General features: G+C 36.9%; 1 protein-coding gene across 4 annotated transcripts in view; it reads left to right on the top strand.

Annotated features, from left to right (window-relative positions):
• Positions 1-16,182, top strand: part of LOC122787538 (multidrug and toxin extrusion protein 1-like) — a 677,270-nt gene that overhangs the window by 481,792 nt on the left and 179,296 nt on the right. For all 4 annotated transcript variants that reach the window (XM_044054307.1, XM_044054306.1, XM_044054309.1 and 1 more), the window contains exon 12: positions 2,704-2,779. In XM_044054307.1, coding sequence (XP_043910242.1) covers positions 2,704-2,779 — 76 coding nt within the window. The remainder of the gene's footprint in view (positions 1-2,703; positions 2,780-16,182) is intronic.

The following is a 16,182-nucleotide window of genomic DNA, read 5'->3' as shown; positions in this document are numbered from 1 at the left end:
CCTATCTATTCTTCCATTCATTTATTATCAACTTTTTTATGTATTTATGTATAAACTCTATGCACACAATTTGACAGAAGTTTTTCAACAAAGTTTTTTTGTAATTTATATTTTGTCTTTGTTGGAGACTGTTTTTTAAAAAACTTTTTAAAAACTTTTAACATTGGTTGTTAATAACGTGTACTGCAAATCAACATATGTAGTCAAAATTATGGACATATGTTATTTATGTATTTATGCATTTTTTAAATCAATATGCTATTTATTTTAAACTTGTAAGATATCTCACTTGTATAGACAGATTAACTATTTTTATACATTTTTATTTTTATTTTTATTTTCATGTATCAGCTATTCCTTTTAACCCACTTTTATTCAAAAGATTTGAATTGAAACTTCAGGTTAACTCTAATTGTATTAAATTATCCAATCAATTAATAAGAAGATGTATAAAAAAAGCCCTTGCATAGTAACAGCATACATTCTGATGAAGTTTCCGGTCAGGAAATGAAAGCGCTAAATCTTTAATGTCATGTTCGTTTGTTTTGTTTTGCCTTGTTTAATAAATTAATTCTTTATATTACGGACTGCAGAGTATTGCTAGAGGACCGTTCCATATATTACTGTGAGACTGCCTTCATTGGTTCCTGTATTACGTTGAATTTGGAGTGTTTTACTGGCCATTGGAATTATTTCCCATATTTTCCATTTTTTTGGATTACTAGTTAACATTTGTGCTACAGCCACTTGGTCTAAGCCTCATACCTTTATCACTCATTACAAAGTAGATAAGGCTTCCAGGGACAGGTCTTCTTTTGGTTCGATGGTCCTGAAAAATGTACTCCCGTGAGCCACCCAGGATTGCAGGTGCTAGGGATGCTACCCATCAGTGAGAATAAACGGCGAGATTTAACAACGTCACATAAAGAAGTTATGTACTCACCATTACGTTCCATGTGAGTTGTTTATCTCGCCTTTATTCTCACGTCCCTCCCTCCATCCCCCTCCTGGCTGACAGTTGACCTAGAGGCTTGTATCATCCTGGTTGTTCAATACTTCTTCTTCCTTCTTGGGGAGTGCTCCCCTTACAGGGGTATATATACATGCAGCAAACAAGATCTGAGGTAATTCCAACAATGCATCATGGGATAAGGGGCTTGGTCTCGAGCTACTGGCAAACCTTGAGCTTTGCTATAGGCTGTGTCGGAGCCGAAGATTGGCTCTGAACCCATCAGTGAGTATAAAGGCGAGATAAACAACTCACATGGAACGTTATGGTGAGTACATAACTTTATTTTTTGTTCTATCTAGAATTATCCTTCCTCCTTTTGAATCTGCATCTTCCTGCCAACTAAAATTTCTGTCTCGGAAAAACATTTTCTTGGTGGCGATTACGTCAGCACGCAGGGTGTCTGAAATACAGCTGTTATCCATTAAACCCCCATACTTGATTTTTCACTCTGACAGAGTGTCACTCCAGACTAACCCATCCTTCCCTCCAAAGGTATGTTCAGAGGCTAATTTAAATCAAACATTTGAGCTACCAACTTTCTTCAGTAACCATTCCAACAAGTTGGAGTATATGTTGCATAAACTTGATGTACACAGACAACTCAGGTTCTATTTAGATAGAACCAAAAAATTTAGAAAATCAGAACAAATTTTTGTCTCTCATTCAAATACCAAGAAAGGGCAACCTGCATCAAAAGTGACACTTTCCAAATGGTTAACAGATTGTATAAAATTCACATATTCTTCTGTGAATCAACCATTAGGACATAAAGTGAAAGTGCATTCCACAAGGGCTGTTTCTACTTCTTCAGCTTACATGGCTAGACTGCCATTAGACACAACTTGTGCAGCTGCCACGTCATCAAAACCCCATACCTTCATTACGCATTACAAAGTAGACAAGGCCTCCAGGGACAGGGCTTCCTTTGGTTCCACTGTCCTCAGGAATATACTCCCGTGAGTCACCCAGGACAAATGGTGCTTGGGACGCTATCCATTTGTAAGAATTAATGGCGAGATTGAACAACTTCACATAAAGAAGTTATGTACTTACCATAACATTCCATGTGAGTTGTTCATCTCGCCTTCATTCTTACATCCCCCCCACCCCCCGCCTACCCCCTCCAGGCTTCTAGAAGAACGAGTAAGAGATTTGAGGTCTGGTGTGTCTTTGTATAGGGTTTCTTACTCCGGCTGGAGTTATACTCTTGTCATTTATGTTGTATATATTGGGAACAGCAAACTAGATCTGAGGTGAGGCAGAGAGCATCATGGGATAGGGACTTGGCCTCGAGCTACTCAAAAACCTCCAGCTTGTGAAAGCGGCCGACTCAGAGTCGAGGGATTGGCTCCAAACCCATTTGTAAGAATGAAGGTGAGATGAACAACTCACATGGAACGCTATGGTGAGTACATAACTTCTTTTTTTTGCACATATACAAGCTAGCTGTTTAATTTCCATGAAGAAAGAAATGTCTGCTTCAAATCAGTGAACTAATGTCAGTAAAGTAGAAAAAAAGTACAAATTGCTAAGTGGGTCCCAGTGGAAGGAGGGGACCTATCTTCATATCAAGAGAAAGATGTATGATGATGTTATTGTAACTGGACACACAGAAAATCAAAAAGAGATATGAGGAAAATGAATAATAAATCAACATTAACCATATGTATTTTGTTTTGTTTTGTTTTCAGGGACCCTTGCCATCATAATTTCTTCATTCTTTGGTGGATTAAAGAATTATGCTGCCTACTTGTTTACTACAGACAAGTCAGTAAGCAAATTTTATGCTGAAACTGAATTGTTTTAAAGAAAAAAGTAATTTGCAGATGTATTTGTAATATATTAATAGGTCTCTAATTTAAGTACTAATATTTCAAGATGGCTTCATATATTTTTTCATATGCTCTGTTTCATAGTTTGGTTTGTATTTTGTTGAGTTATAACTTTCCTGTATAATTTTGGATGTGAAACCCTACATCATTAAGTTTAACAGCTCCAAATGACAGGGTTGAGTGTAATAAACTGCATCTGATAGTAAGTTATAATAACAGCCACATATGATAGTGTCACATCTGCAGTATATAGTGGATAGTATGATCTTCCTAAGCTAAATGTACTAAAATCACAGTCTTGTTTTTGTAGCAAGATTGCTCAGTACATTATTAGGGGAAGAAGTAAAAGATCACTATCATGCTTACAGCAATATAAAGGCTGCAACAAGTAGCACTATAATGGTCTTGCTGGATTATCACCAAATGCAAATGTAGCAGTCCAGGGGCATGGCTAATATAAATGAGCCATGTGCTGTGCCTAGTTGTTGTACATTATTACCAAAATAACACAGTAGTGTTATTCAAAGATCAGCTTTACCACACTGTTTCAGGACGAAGTGATGGGAATGCACATTGTCTTTCAACAATGTACATACATTGCTGTGTCTGACAGGAGCAGGGCTGTTTGCATTACTACAGTTAAATCCTGTTCATGTGTGCGTGTGTGTGTGTGTGTGTGTGTGTGTGTGTGTGTGTGTGTGTGTGTGTGTGTATGTGTATGTGACTAGCTTTGGAAAACAATGCAGTTGTTCCATTTACATTAAGTGCTCAGTTCAGGTATATACAAATGAGTCGCTGATGAGCTTTTCCTCAATGCGACTCTTTCACATCCCTGTGGTGCTACTCAAATACACCAATGAAGTACTAGCAAAAGGTTCACAAGAAAATAGGAACAATGTATAGAAACAAAAAATTCTTAACAGACGCTGCAAGAATAGCCATAGCTAGAACCCACCTTCTCTCCTCACTCTTATATGCATTTCCCATGCTTACCAACCTCAAAAAGTCAGAACTAAGTAAATTAGAATTATGTTACAATAAGATTGCCAAATTTGCAACAGATTTCCCACATTCAACCCATCACTGGCATACCTCAAAAATCTTTCTTGGTTGGAACTATGTCATGTTATGAACTATAACCAATTAATAACGACTCACAAAATAATGCATAATCCAGACAACATACCGTCCCTAAAAATTCTTCTACAACCCTATTCTAACATTTGTAATTTTCGATCATCTAACAAAGACTCACTCCAAGTATCCAAAGTATCCAATACAGCAGGTAGCTCTCTTTGCTCTAACTTTGCTGCCAAAAATTGGAATACCCCTCCACATAGTACTAGATCCATAAGTAATCTTAATCATTTCAAAATAGCTCTCAAAAGACACTATTGTATATAAGCTTAAGCTGGATCTTTTCTCCCCGTGCCTCTGCTGAAAATGGGCACTATCCCAGTCGGACCATCCCGGTAAACAAGTGAAAAAAACAAAATAAATAAATAGTAGCAGTACAGTGTTATTTCTCTGAGCGTCCCACAGCTTCTCTCTTCCTCTCCCTCTCCCTCTGTCTTAGTGGGTGAATATTTTTGCAAAGCACATCAGCTGTAATTTGCTTTGCTAGATTATGAACATGCCCTTTACGGCAATCTAATGTTCTGTCTTCAGTCTTTATTTGGAATCTGTTAAGAGAGCCTAACTTCCTCTCACTGAAGGTGGAATTTGGATCTATTGAGAAAAAAATAAATAAATGCATCGGTCAACTAACACAGAGTATGACATAATTAAATGTTCAGAGAAAAATAATTTGAGTCATTTATCCAAATGAAATATGGATAGACAGATAGATAGATATATAGATAGATAGACAGATAGATAATCTCTATATATATAACACTCTCTCTGTATATATATATATATATATATATATATATACATATATGTGTGTGTGTATAAAGTATATCAGGAAATAATACTATCTTGTGGCTCTGTGTGCACAGAAATGTTTAAACGTCACTCTTAAGATTCCCATGCTCATAAAAGATCTTAATGGATAAAGACATGAGCCTTTTCATATTTGTTTGTGATTATAGCTCATGAAAACAATGAACCCCAAACAATGTATTAGTTCTCTTGGAAAACAATGAATGACATGTTGCCTACAAGGATTATTACTGCATATTTGACTGTGTCAAACAGACAAAAGGTAGCCAAGCAAAGTGAGCAGCAAGTGTTCACTATGTTTTGTTTTGTTGACACATTCAAAAGTAAAACTTTGGTTTTGTTTAAATGGGTTTAATATCACCCCTTCTTTAACCTTCTATTTCAGTTGTCAGATTGCATTTCTGCCTTCGAGTTAAAAAGTGTTTATCTCCCCTCACTTGTTCCCTTCTCAGACTATGTCCTTAATGTTGTAGAGTTTTATGCTGTCAATTAATTGTATTCCCTTTCATTTGTATCCACCCACAGTAGAGGTTACAGTTTCTTATTTGCAGAGAGAAATAAAGTTGTAAAATACCAGGATTTGCAAGCAAAAATGAGAACAGTGTGGAAGAAATGTACCCAGACAGTTCCAGCAGCAGTAGTAGTAGGAGGAGGAGGAGCTTCAGGACTAATATAAAATAGTCTAAAATTGTACTTAAATATGCTACCAGTACATGTAACCCTATATGAACTGCTGAAGGTGGCAATTCTAAGTACACTGTGAATGCTGAGAGCAGCACTGTTGGCTAACATCAAAGACTGAAACAATGCTGATTTCATGCTACTCTTTGAGAAGGTCACCAAAGTAATGGATGGGGGCAAAATGGTTCACACTGCCTACCTTGACCTGGCTAGGCATTTGACACAATATCCCACTCTGACATTGTTGATAAACTCAAGAGGTTAGGTATAAACCCTTATGCTGGATAGGCAGCTGGCTGACAGACAGGACCCAGGAAGTTTTAAGTGAGGAGTCTCCCTCTACAAAGAAGCCAGTCACAACCGGAGTCCCTCAGAGATTAGTCCTGGGACTGCTTCTTTTTGGCATTTATTTATCTGAAGTCAAGGCCAATGTCAAGAACCTCTGACTGACAAAATTTGCAGATGATTGCAAATTAGGAGCAGTCATAGAATTTCCCACTGACACTAATATACTCCAGGAAGGGCTGACACAGACAGATAGCTGGTGTAAAAAACATGGACTAAAACTAAATGCCAAGAAATACATAGTAGTATCCTTTGGGAAGTCATCCACCCATGGTAACTCTCATAATGACAAAAATACCCCAAAGAGTTGACCAGTAGTCAGGGACTTGGGGACACATGTAGACACTAATCTAGCTTTTGACCATCATGTGCCTACAGTAGTGAGGAAACATTGTGCGTTGTGCAACTTATAAACAAAGGTATGGCTTCTAGGTCCAAGGAAGTCATTGTTTCACTATATTCAGCATTCATCAGACCAATCATTGTGTACAGTGCCACCTTTATTATATACCTAACCATGCTCATGCAAAAGTTGGAACATCCACAGAGGTTCCTCACTAAAAGAATGCAGGGTGTAACATGCCCTATGTAGACTGCCCCAAAGAGCTATCCTTGTATTCTGTCACCTATAGGCTGTTGAGGGGAGACCTATGCTTGGCATACAAGGCATTGTCAGAACCCACCCTGATGGACCTCCTGCATATCTGCAAAACAAACAGCACCAGAATTGCTCAATCTAAAAACGTAAACCTTGCCTGTGATATAAATAGGACCTGCTGGAATGACAGGTATGTATCCTAGAGAGATTACCCATTCTCTGGAACATGCTCCCTCATCCATATGAAGCAAAGTTCCTCCATAACTAAACTCAAGTGTAACTTGGACATTTGGATGGGAAACAGAAAATTCATCACTGGTTTCGCACATATGTCTCTAATGGGCACAGGCAGCTTATAAACGGTTCATCTCCCAGGCCTCTGCTTGTAAATATTTATTTTCCTAAGCTCCTGCTTGTAAATGTTTCTTCTCCTAAGCCCCTGCTTACACTTATCAAGGGTACCAGAACTTGTCAGAGATTTGAGATGCATGGTTAGGCTTTAAAAGGCCCTAGTGGTTGTTAACTTGGTGCACACCTATGAATCCATGAATTTTAATCATGCCCTGATTCAGGAATGGAATCCATTCCTGTAAAGGTATGTAAAAAACAAAAACAAAAAAAAAGCATTTAGAGAAATGAAACCTAGAGATAATATGCCATATCCCCATTTTTCCCTAAATGCTGTTTCTATATTTGTATAATTGGCTTTTCTCATGGATGCCTTATATTTTCCACTGATGCATAAATTCAGCACATTACTTTTCTGTAGTTCTTCCTCAGCATTTCTTCATACAATGCCCTAAAGCCACATTTAGCTAGTAACAGATTTAGTTCATGGCTCATAAGTGAGCCACAATCATCATCATATACAGTACTCATCAATGATTATTATTCAGTGATGAGGATCACATTACAGTCTATTTTTCTGTAGAACTAAGATCTAACTGCTATTTTGTGCTTATACAGAATGGCAGAGTAATTTGATCTGACGCTCATTTGGAGTAGAGGTGATATTTCACAACTCACCTCTGAAGGCTCAATAAGTGCTGAGAAGAACTTGAAGTTAATAATGCCATCCTTTAGACTTCCACAATGGCTGAACACTGGTCAGCAGTTTAACTTCAGCTCCCCCAGTGTGTAAAAAGAAATTGAGAGATAATGGCTAGTAATGCTGACAGTTTTAGTAAAATTCAGTTACTGGCTAGTAAGTACACTGCCTGGATGCCAGCAAAGAAAAAAGTTAGCCTAAAAGAAAATCAACTAGAACAGGTGAAGAGAAATCACTGACTGGGAAGATTCCTGCAGCTGTTCAGCAAAAAAAATGGTTCATGCACCAGCTTTGGTACAAGACATGGCTTACAGTAATTTAGAGGAAAAATAAATCAAGCATGTTCACAGCTGATTACGGTAAATGAAACATTAAAGGAGTATATCAAATCAAATAACCAAAGGCTGTAAAAATGGAAGGAACTTTAAATAGCTGTTCAGATGAACTGATAAAACTGCAAAAATCAGAGGTCAAAATGAAGAAAAGGCTGGCTGAGTATGAGACGGTTCAAGAATAACTATTTCAAAAAATAGTAGAGTTAGAGAATAGAGCATGCAGAGATACCCTGAGATTTTCTGCTGTAGCAGACTGGAAGGAACAGACTGTATTAATTTTATGGAAACACAAATAAGCAACTGGACTGGTATTCCACAGCAGGATTTATTATTTGAAAGGACACATCATGCGTATGTTCCAAACCTGGCCATGAGAAAGCAGCCAAGACCTGAATTAGTAAAGATGCAATCATACCAGAAGAAAGTATAGATCCTGACAAAACTGTGGCAGAAGGGCAAAGTACTAAAGACTGGAGACAGTAGAGTGCGTATAGAGAATGTTTTTTTCACTGTACACTAGGCAGAAGAGATGAAAATCTGTCCTGACAATCAGGGAATGTTGAGAAGCAGGTGTGAGATTCAAGCTTCTATATCCAGCTGTTTTCAAATTTTTTTTTCTGGAAGGTGAAAGTCATTTTTCATGTAGGGCAGGCAGAGGAGATGCAAAAGGTGTCCAACAAAAAAAAGTGAGCCATCAAACAGAAGGCGACTCTGCTTTTCATTCTTGTGATAATAAACCCAATATAGAGACTTTGCCAGTGAAGCATTTTTCAGTATTCCAAAGGAAAAGCCAAGGAGACAAAAAAAGCACATGAGTTGACTAGAAGAATTGTGAGCACCTTGATCTTGAACTGGAGTCTGGGGTTGGGAGATAGAGATGAACAGAAAGAAGACCAGCAACACTGAAATTAGTGAATAAACATAAGATTATAAAGCATCAATCACATTTGTGAAATATGGCTTTACAAGAAAAAGTGGCTGAGAAAGTGTGGACTTTTGTTGACTTTGTTAAGTTTGTGGGAAGACTGAAAGGGATATACCCCACTTCATGTCATTAAAGTTTGGAAGGACACTAAAAGAGGATTGCAGGTCCAGGCAACTAATCTTGAAAGCTCTGGACATTGTTTGCTGAGAGAAACATAAAATTAAAAGGTACAAGGTTGAGCAGCTTGGTTAAAAATAAAGTTTGAAATTACTGGAAGTGAATAAGAGATAGCAGTTTTCCTGGTGCATAAATTACTTCAATACAGTTACTAGAACAATGTGTAATTTAGTTTTATTTAAAGATAGCCAGTGCAGTTTTTCTTAATGTTTTTTTTTCTGAAAGCATACAGGCTGTTTTGCCCATCTGGGAGGGGGATAAAGATAAGACAAGAACAGGCAACAGGGTGGTACAGTAGTGAAGAAGATAGCATTGTCACCTAACGGCAAGACATTCCCTGGTTTGATTCAATGGAGTGCCTTCTGTGTGAAGTCTGCATGTCATTTGTGTGTTCATTGGGTTTCTTCCAGGTGCTCCGGTTTCCTCCCACATATCAAAGACATGAAGTAGGTAGATTGAACACTGTAAATTGACCATAGTTGTGAGTGTGCATATGAGTGTATAGTGGGAAGAACTACGGAGGCAGGACTAGCCACCTGGTGGTGTAAACCCTAGCTCTAGATGATTGTCACTGTTGAAGTAGTATCCCAACCCCATGTCCAAAAATGGGAAAAGGGGTTTTGGATGCATGGAGGAATGGATAGAAGAACAGACAGCAATTAGTGCAAGTAGAAACACAGGCTGTAGCATGCCTTTTAGTAAGGATAACTTTAATTTTAGGTTAGTTAATGGCTGTGGATGCAGCCGCTGATTTAGGACAATTGTTACTATCAGGAGGGTTAAACATCATTATTTGAAGATGAGCATAGTCATTTGTGCTTGTTTTGCATTAAAAGGATATGGAGTGTTCTGGGGAGTGTTTTTTTTTTGTTTGAATGTTTTCATTAAAACAAAAAGTCTTGTACATTGTGTGACATAGGTTCAAATATAGATGACAAGGAATAACTGTATAAAATAATGCCAAACATTAGTAGGTGTATGTAGCACAAAAGTTGAAAGCTGACATTTAAAAAACTGTCATATATATATATATATATATATATATATATATGTATATAGATATATATATATATATATATATATATATATATATATATATATATATATAAAATATGTGGGTATACAAAATTATAATCATAATGGCTATACTATCCATATTATTTTGGAATGTGAATAACCCCGCAGGTATAGACAAAAAGGTAAAATACTGAAATATATTAAACATAGAGTGCAAAACAATGCTATAGGAGACGTTTGGAAAGAACTGTGCATGTAAATTTAATATAGAAAAAATTTTAGGATAGATATTCAGCAGAATATCAGGGACAAAGGAAAAGGGGAGTACTTATACCCTTTTCTAAAGGAGCTCCAATAGTGTTAGAAGAGGAAAAACAAGATAATAATGGCTCATTTGTGGTAGGAGAGGGTTACTGGGAAGAGATGAGGTTTACACTAGCATTTATTTATATTCCTCCTAAAATTGCTATTATGGAGCTTAAGAAATTTTGGGGAAAATAATCAACTTTCAGCAGGGAATGTTACAGGTGGGGACTGGAACTTGATTTGCAGCAGTGGGGATGTATGTAGGGGACATAGAAGGGAAATATAACAAAAGAGAGTAGATTTCTGACGAAATTCATGAAAATAGTTGATAGGGAAGATGTGAATTCAGTAGTGGGAGCTTGGAGAGAATTTACATATTATTCCTCTAGGTACAGTAACTGGGTTAGACCAGACAGAAATTATATTTCACAGGAACATGTGAATTTAATTGAAAACTTTGACATACATACAAAAAATATTTCAAATCATGCGTCAATAACAACTAAGATAAAAAGGCAGGGTAATGAAGTAGAACTGAGACACTGGCATTTCCCCACATATCTGTTAAGAAGAAAGGAATTTAAGGAAAGGGTTGTGAAAATTATTCAAGAGTTATTGGGGGAGATAGAAATTTCTTCAGAAGTTACAGCTAGTGAGAGTGATAAAATGAAATTGGAGTTTAAAAATAGAGTAGAAATAAAAAAAAGAGATATGGTTAAGAAGTATCAATAATTGTATAGATCGGCTGACAAAGGTTAAAGTACTGCAGAAAATAGGAATCTCACAGAACAAGAAGAGGCACAACTGCAAAGTGCTAAAGAGAAAATAAGGGAGTATCTGGATAATATGCATGAGTTTAGAAAGATTGCTGTAAAGCAACTGTCTTTTGATAATAACCCTAGAACACAAACAACTTTTAGCGCAAACACTTAGGCAAAATAAAGTAGAAAAGGTTGTTGCCAACCTTAGGTGGCCTATAACAAGAAAAATAATCGGAGGTCCTGTAGGGGTATTAAAGATATTTCAAAAATGTATGAAATTTTGTATAAAGCAGAGAAATGTGGAAATCAAGAAAGAACATAAATGGAAGTATTTATGGAAGACTTAAGTGAGTCGAAGTTGGAGGTAGATGAGGCACAGCAGTTAACAGTAAAGACAGAAGGAGATGAGATGAAAATGGTGATGTATAATCAATCTGCAGAAAAGTCTCCAGGAATATATGGCATTCTTAAAGAAGTTTGAAAGCTAGGGGAAAGACAGTGATAAAGATCTAGTAGGTTTTGTTTAACAGTATTTTTTTAATAAGAGTTAGCACCAACATCATGGTGGTTGTCCTCTTTCCTCTTGTTATATGTGTTTTGTTTAGAACCATTGGTAAAGAAAATAAGGGACTTAGAATTTCAGGGATATAATTGGTATGGTAATCAAGAAGAGTTGATGATATTGTGTTGTACCTGATAAATCCAGAAATGGATATCTAAGAGTTGTGGAACATTTTGAGACAATTTTGAGACTTTTTGAGATATAAAATTAATGAAGATGTAGTACAGACTGTAGCTGTAAAGTATTTACTCACACATGAATTAATTCAGCAATACCCATGTACACACACACACACACACACACATATATATATATATATATACATACATACATATATATATATATATATATATATATATATATATATATATATATATATATATATATATATATATATATGTATATATATATATACTATAAAAATATTTAGAAGTAAAGGATTATTTTATGGCAGGTAATGATATGTGGGAAGAGCCTAAACAAAAGATAGTACATAAACTGAGAGTTTTTGAATATGGATAGCAAGACTCAAAACAGTAAAAGAGTTCTTAATCCCTTTAGTTTTATATACAGATTAGATATATTTTTATCAATCAGAGAAGTTATGGACAGTAATTAATAAAGAGTTGAAGGATTTTATCTGGAAGGGGAAAGGGGGCAAGGATCAAGTGGGATAAGCTGATCCTTACATTAGAACAAGGTGGTTTAGGATTACTTGATTTTAGGGGATATTTTAGAGCAACACAGTTAAGGCTCGCATACATAACACAAACAGAAATCTATAACTCAAAGTGGAAAAGGATGAGTATAAGGCAGAGAGGAGAAATCAAGAAATAAGGAGCGAGTGGAATTTTGGATTCAGATCTTTAAAGAGAATAGCAGCAGCCATGTAGAATGTTATATTCATAAAGTAGCAGAAAGTATTCTAAGAACTAAGTCAACATGAGAATGGAGAAATGAGATTTTGTTGCTAGTGATGACTGCAACTGGTGGTGCAGAGAATAGGCAAGAGAGGAATGGAATTTACTAGAGAAAACTAACAAAGGAACCAATACATTAGGAACAAATAACTAGAAGGAAATGTAACAGAATGGGAAGAGACCAAGAAGACGTTTGGACTGCATGCTAGAGACTGCTTTTCCTATCAGGAATTGTTAACAGAATATAGGCAAAGAGTAAGAGATAGGTGAATCCTAAGTGAAGGACCTGCTCTGGTAAGTGTTTTAGTTGAACGTAAAGCAGAAGCTGCCGTTGAAAAAGGGATAGTTAGTAAGGCACTTAAAATATTGCAAGATAACTATAGGAATCAGTCAGAAGAGGTCAGAAAAGATTGGAAAGAGACATTAGATATGCAATTCACAAAGAAACAATGGGAGGACATACATATGGCTCCCAAAAATGCAGCAAAGTCTAGAAGATTTGGGATTTTTGCTTGGAAGTGTTTTCATAGGTATTTTTATACCCAAAGTGGACTCCAAAGAATTTTTCCTCAACTAGATGCCAAATGTTGAAGGTGTGATGCAAAAGGAAGAGGTAACCAGGAACATATGTTTTGGGAGTACAATGAGTTGGCAGATTTTAAAAATTCAATTCAGAGTAGTCTGTCAGAAATGTTGGGTGAGCAAGTGGGTGTAACTAAGGAAATTATTTTTTTTTTAGCTAGGATACAGTATCTGACTTGCCTAGACATAGTAAGGCCTTGTTAAGTTTAATTCTGGTGGCTGACAAAAATTAAATTACTAGAAAATAAAAATAAATGTCTAAACTAACTGTATTTACAATACTGAATATTATAACAGAGATAAAAGAACTAGTATTGAATACTGTAACAGATAAAAGAACTAGAAGTGGGATCTTTAGAAAAGGGTAGGTACAAGTTACATAGAAATAAAAATAGAAATTTTTGAACAATACATGCAGAATAATGTTTTGGAGGCGGAGTGAGGTTTAAGGGAAGGCAGGAATTAATCAATTTATGTAATGATTGATGGTAATTATAGGTTCATAGGTTCATAAGTGTTTACTTGGCTGATGACCACAAGGGTCTTTTTAAGCCTAGCCATGCATCCCAAATCTCTGACAAGTTCAGATACCCTTGATAAGTGTAAGCAGGGGTTTTAGAAATGAACCATTTACAGGTTACCTGTATCAATTAGAGACATAGGTGCCAAACCAGGGATGAATTTCCGGTTTCCCATCCAGTTGTCCAAGTTGCACTTAAACTGGGTTAGGGAGGAACTCTGCATCACATGGATGGGGAGCCTGTTCCATAGACATGGTAGTCTATGGAATGCATACCTATCTCTCCAGCAGGACCTACTTATACCACAAGCAAAGTTTAAGTCTTTAGAATGGGTAATTCTGGTGCTGTTTATTTTGTGGATATGTAGAATGTCCATCAGAGGGGGTTCTGAAAATGCCCTGCATGCCAGGCATAGACCTCCCCTCAAAGCCTGTAGGAAGCAGAATACAGGGATAGGTGCTTGAGGTGGTCTGCATCGGACATTTTACTTATGCCCTGCATTCTTTTAGTGAGGAACCTCTGTGAACGTTCCAATTGTTGGATATGCCTAGTTAGGTACATACCAAAGAATATCATAGGATCATATGAGCATAGGAGATTACTAGGCTATCGACTAGGAGGTCATTTTAAGACTAGCCATAGAAATGATAGTCATTACCCAAGATTGCATTTAGTGATGACTGCCCATGTCCAGGAGGGTTTGGACTCTATCCCCAGTAAGAATTTACAGTACCCCATCCACTCATTCAGGTTCCTCTTGAGGATTCCACTGGATTCATGTCAAGTGATTGAAGGTAATTTTGACAAATGGAAAACAAATGAAAACCACCTAAACTACCTTCAACAAACAGCTCAACAGTTTTTTTACCCCCCCCCCCCCCCCAGTGAGGGGATACTCCCTCCCACACCCTGCAGACGTATATATACCAACTCCAAAGTTGCACAATAGTGGATAAAGATGCAGACTTCACTGTCATTGAACATAATTTCAGTGAACAACACTTAACCTTTTTGTGTACATGGAAATTACATTCGATCACACATGCTCCCATCCCACGTAGTCAGACCCAGTTGTGTTAACAGTGGCACTTTGTGTTGTGTTTGCCACTCCCTCTTTGGCCATAATTCTACTGATGAATGCTGAAACTGTCAGCGTTAGTTAGTGAAGTAAAAAAAATATTGTTCACAAACTGGTTACATAATGTCTTAGTTAAAAAAAAAAAACAGCTCCATAATGAATATGTGCAGTGTTTCATTTTCAGTCACACCCCAAACCATTTAAAGTGACATTAGATTTACCCAGTCTGCCAGTGTTGACTCTGAAATGAAGACAACCATTTTCATCTTTATTTGTAATAAAGGAAATGCATTCTTTCTTGATCTCTCAAAGGCCATTCTCTCCTCCTTTCAAAGCTCTCATACCTGGGCATGTCCACTCCTGTCCTTAACTGGTTTGCCAACTATCTTACAAATGGTACCAAATGGCTACAGCCCTTCTCACTTTCACTTTTCTCACTACTTCCACCAGAGTTCCCTGAGGGTCCGTCTTAGGACCTCTTCTTTTCAGCATTTTTATTAATAACTTTCACTCTGCTCTCACTCACAGTTCTGTAGTTCAGTATGCAGATGACTCTACAATCATCTGCTCTGCCACCTCAGAATCAGAACTTCTAGCTAAGACCCAAAACACTTTCTTCACAACCAAAATCTGGATGACCAACAATCACCTTGCCCTTAACCCTAATAAAACCAAGCTCCTGCTCTTCACCCCCCCCAAAAAAAACACCACTGTTAACAATTCTGAATTTATCATTTACTCTTTTAACAAAACTGCCATAGAGGTAGTTCCTTATACCAAGATACTTGGCTTTACCATAGATGAAAACTTAACATTTGGCCAGCACGTCCACAACAACATTAAAAAAACCCAGCAAAAACTCAGTACCCTTTATAGACATAAATACTTTTTAAACTACTCTGCTAGAAACTCTTGTCTCAACATTTCTTCTACCTTCTGTCCTCTATGGTGCTCCTATTCTAACAAACATCCAGTGCTGCTTAAAATCTAAGATGGGCACCTGCTGTAATAAAATTGCTAAGTTTGTAACTAATGCAAAATATTCATCCCATCCTTGCTGTTCACTACAACCCCTGAAATGGTTAGAACTCCCAAAACATCTCATATACATACAACTATCTACAGAACACAAAATTATGTATAAATCTCTTGGTGAATGCCCAGCCCATGCTTCCCTTTTGACTCCTTATTAACCTAATAAGCATCACAGGTCTGAAAATCAATGTCTTAGCCAAGTAAACAGACCAAACTCCCTACTGGTCAACATCTGTACATTTACTATGGCTGAACTCTGGAACACACTTCCACCTGCTCTCCAGATCATTAGTAATGCATCCTTATTCAAAAAGTCTCTACATCAATATCTTTCTACTCAAATGCTTTGCTCATGCGCTGTCTCCCAGTCCTCAATAACCTGATTACCTGTTTGACTGCATCAATCCCTGTACTCATCATTATTCTCCCAAAGTAAGTGTCACCCATGAAAAGCACCTTCTAGCTCATTTATCTTCACATGTCATAAGAATAATTGTATAACT

This window comes from Protopterus annectens, chromosome 13.part0, assembly GCF_019279795.1.
Source record: "Protopterus annectens isolate FY-2018-M chromosome 13.part0, PAN1.0, whole genome shotgun sequence".
Lineage (NCBI taxonomy): Eukaryota > Metazoa > Chordata > Ceratodontiformes > Protopteridae > Protopterus > Protopterus annectens.
This window is presented reverse-complemented; position numbering and strand designations above follow the sequence as displayed.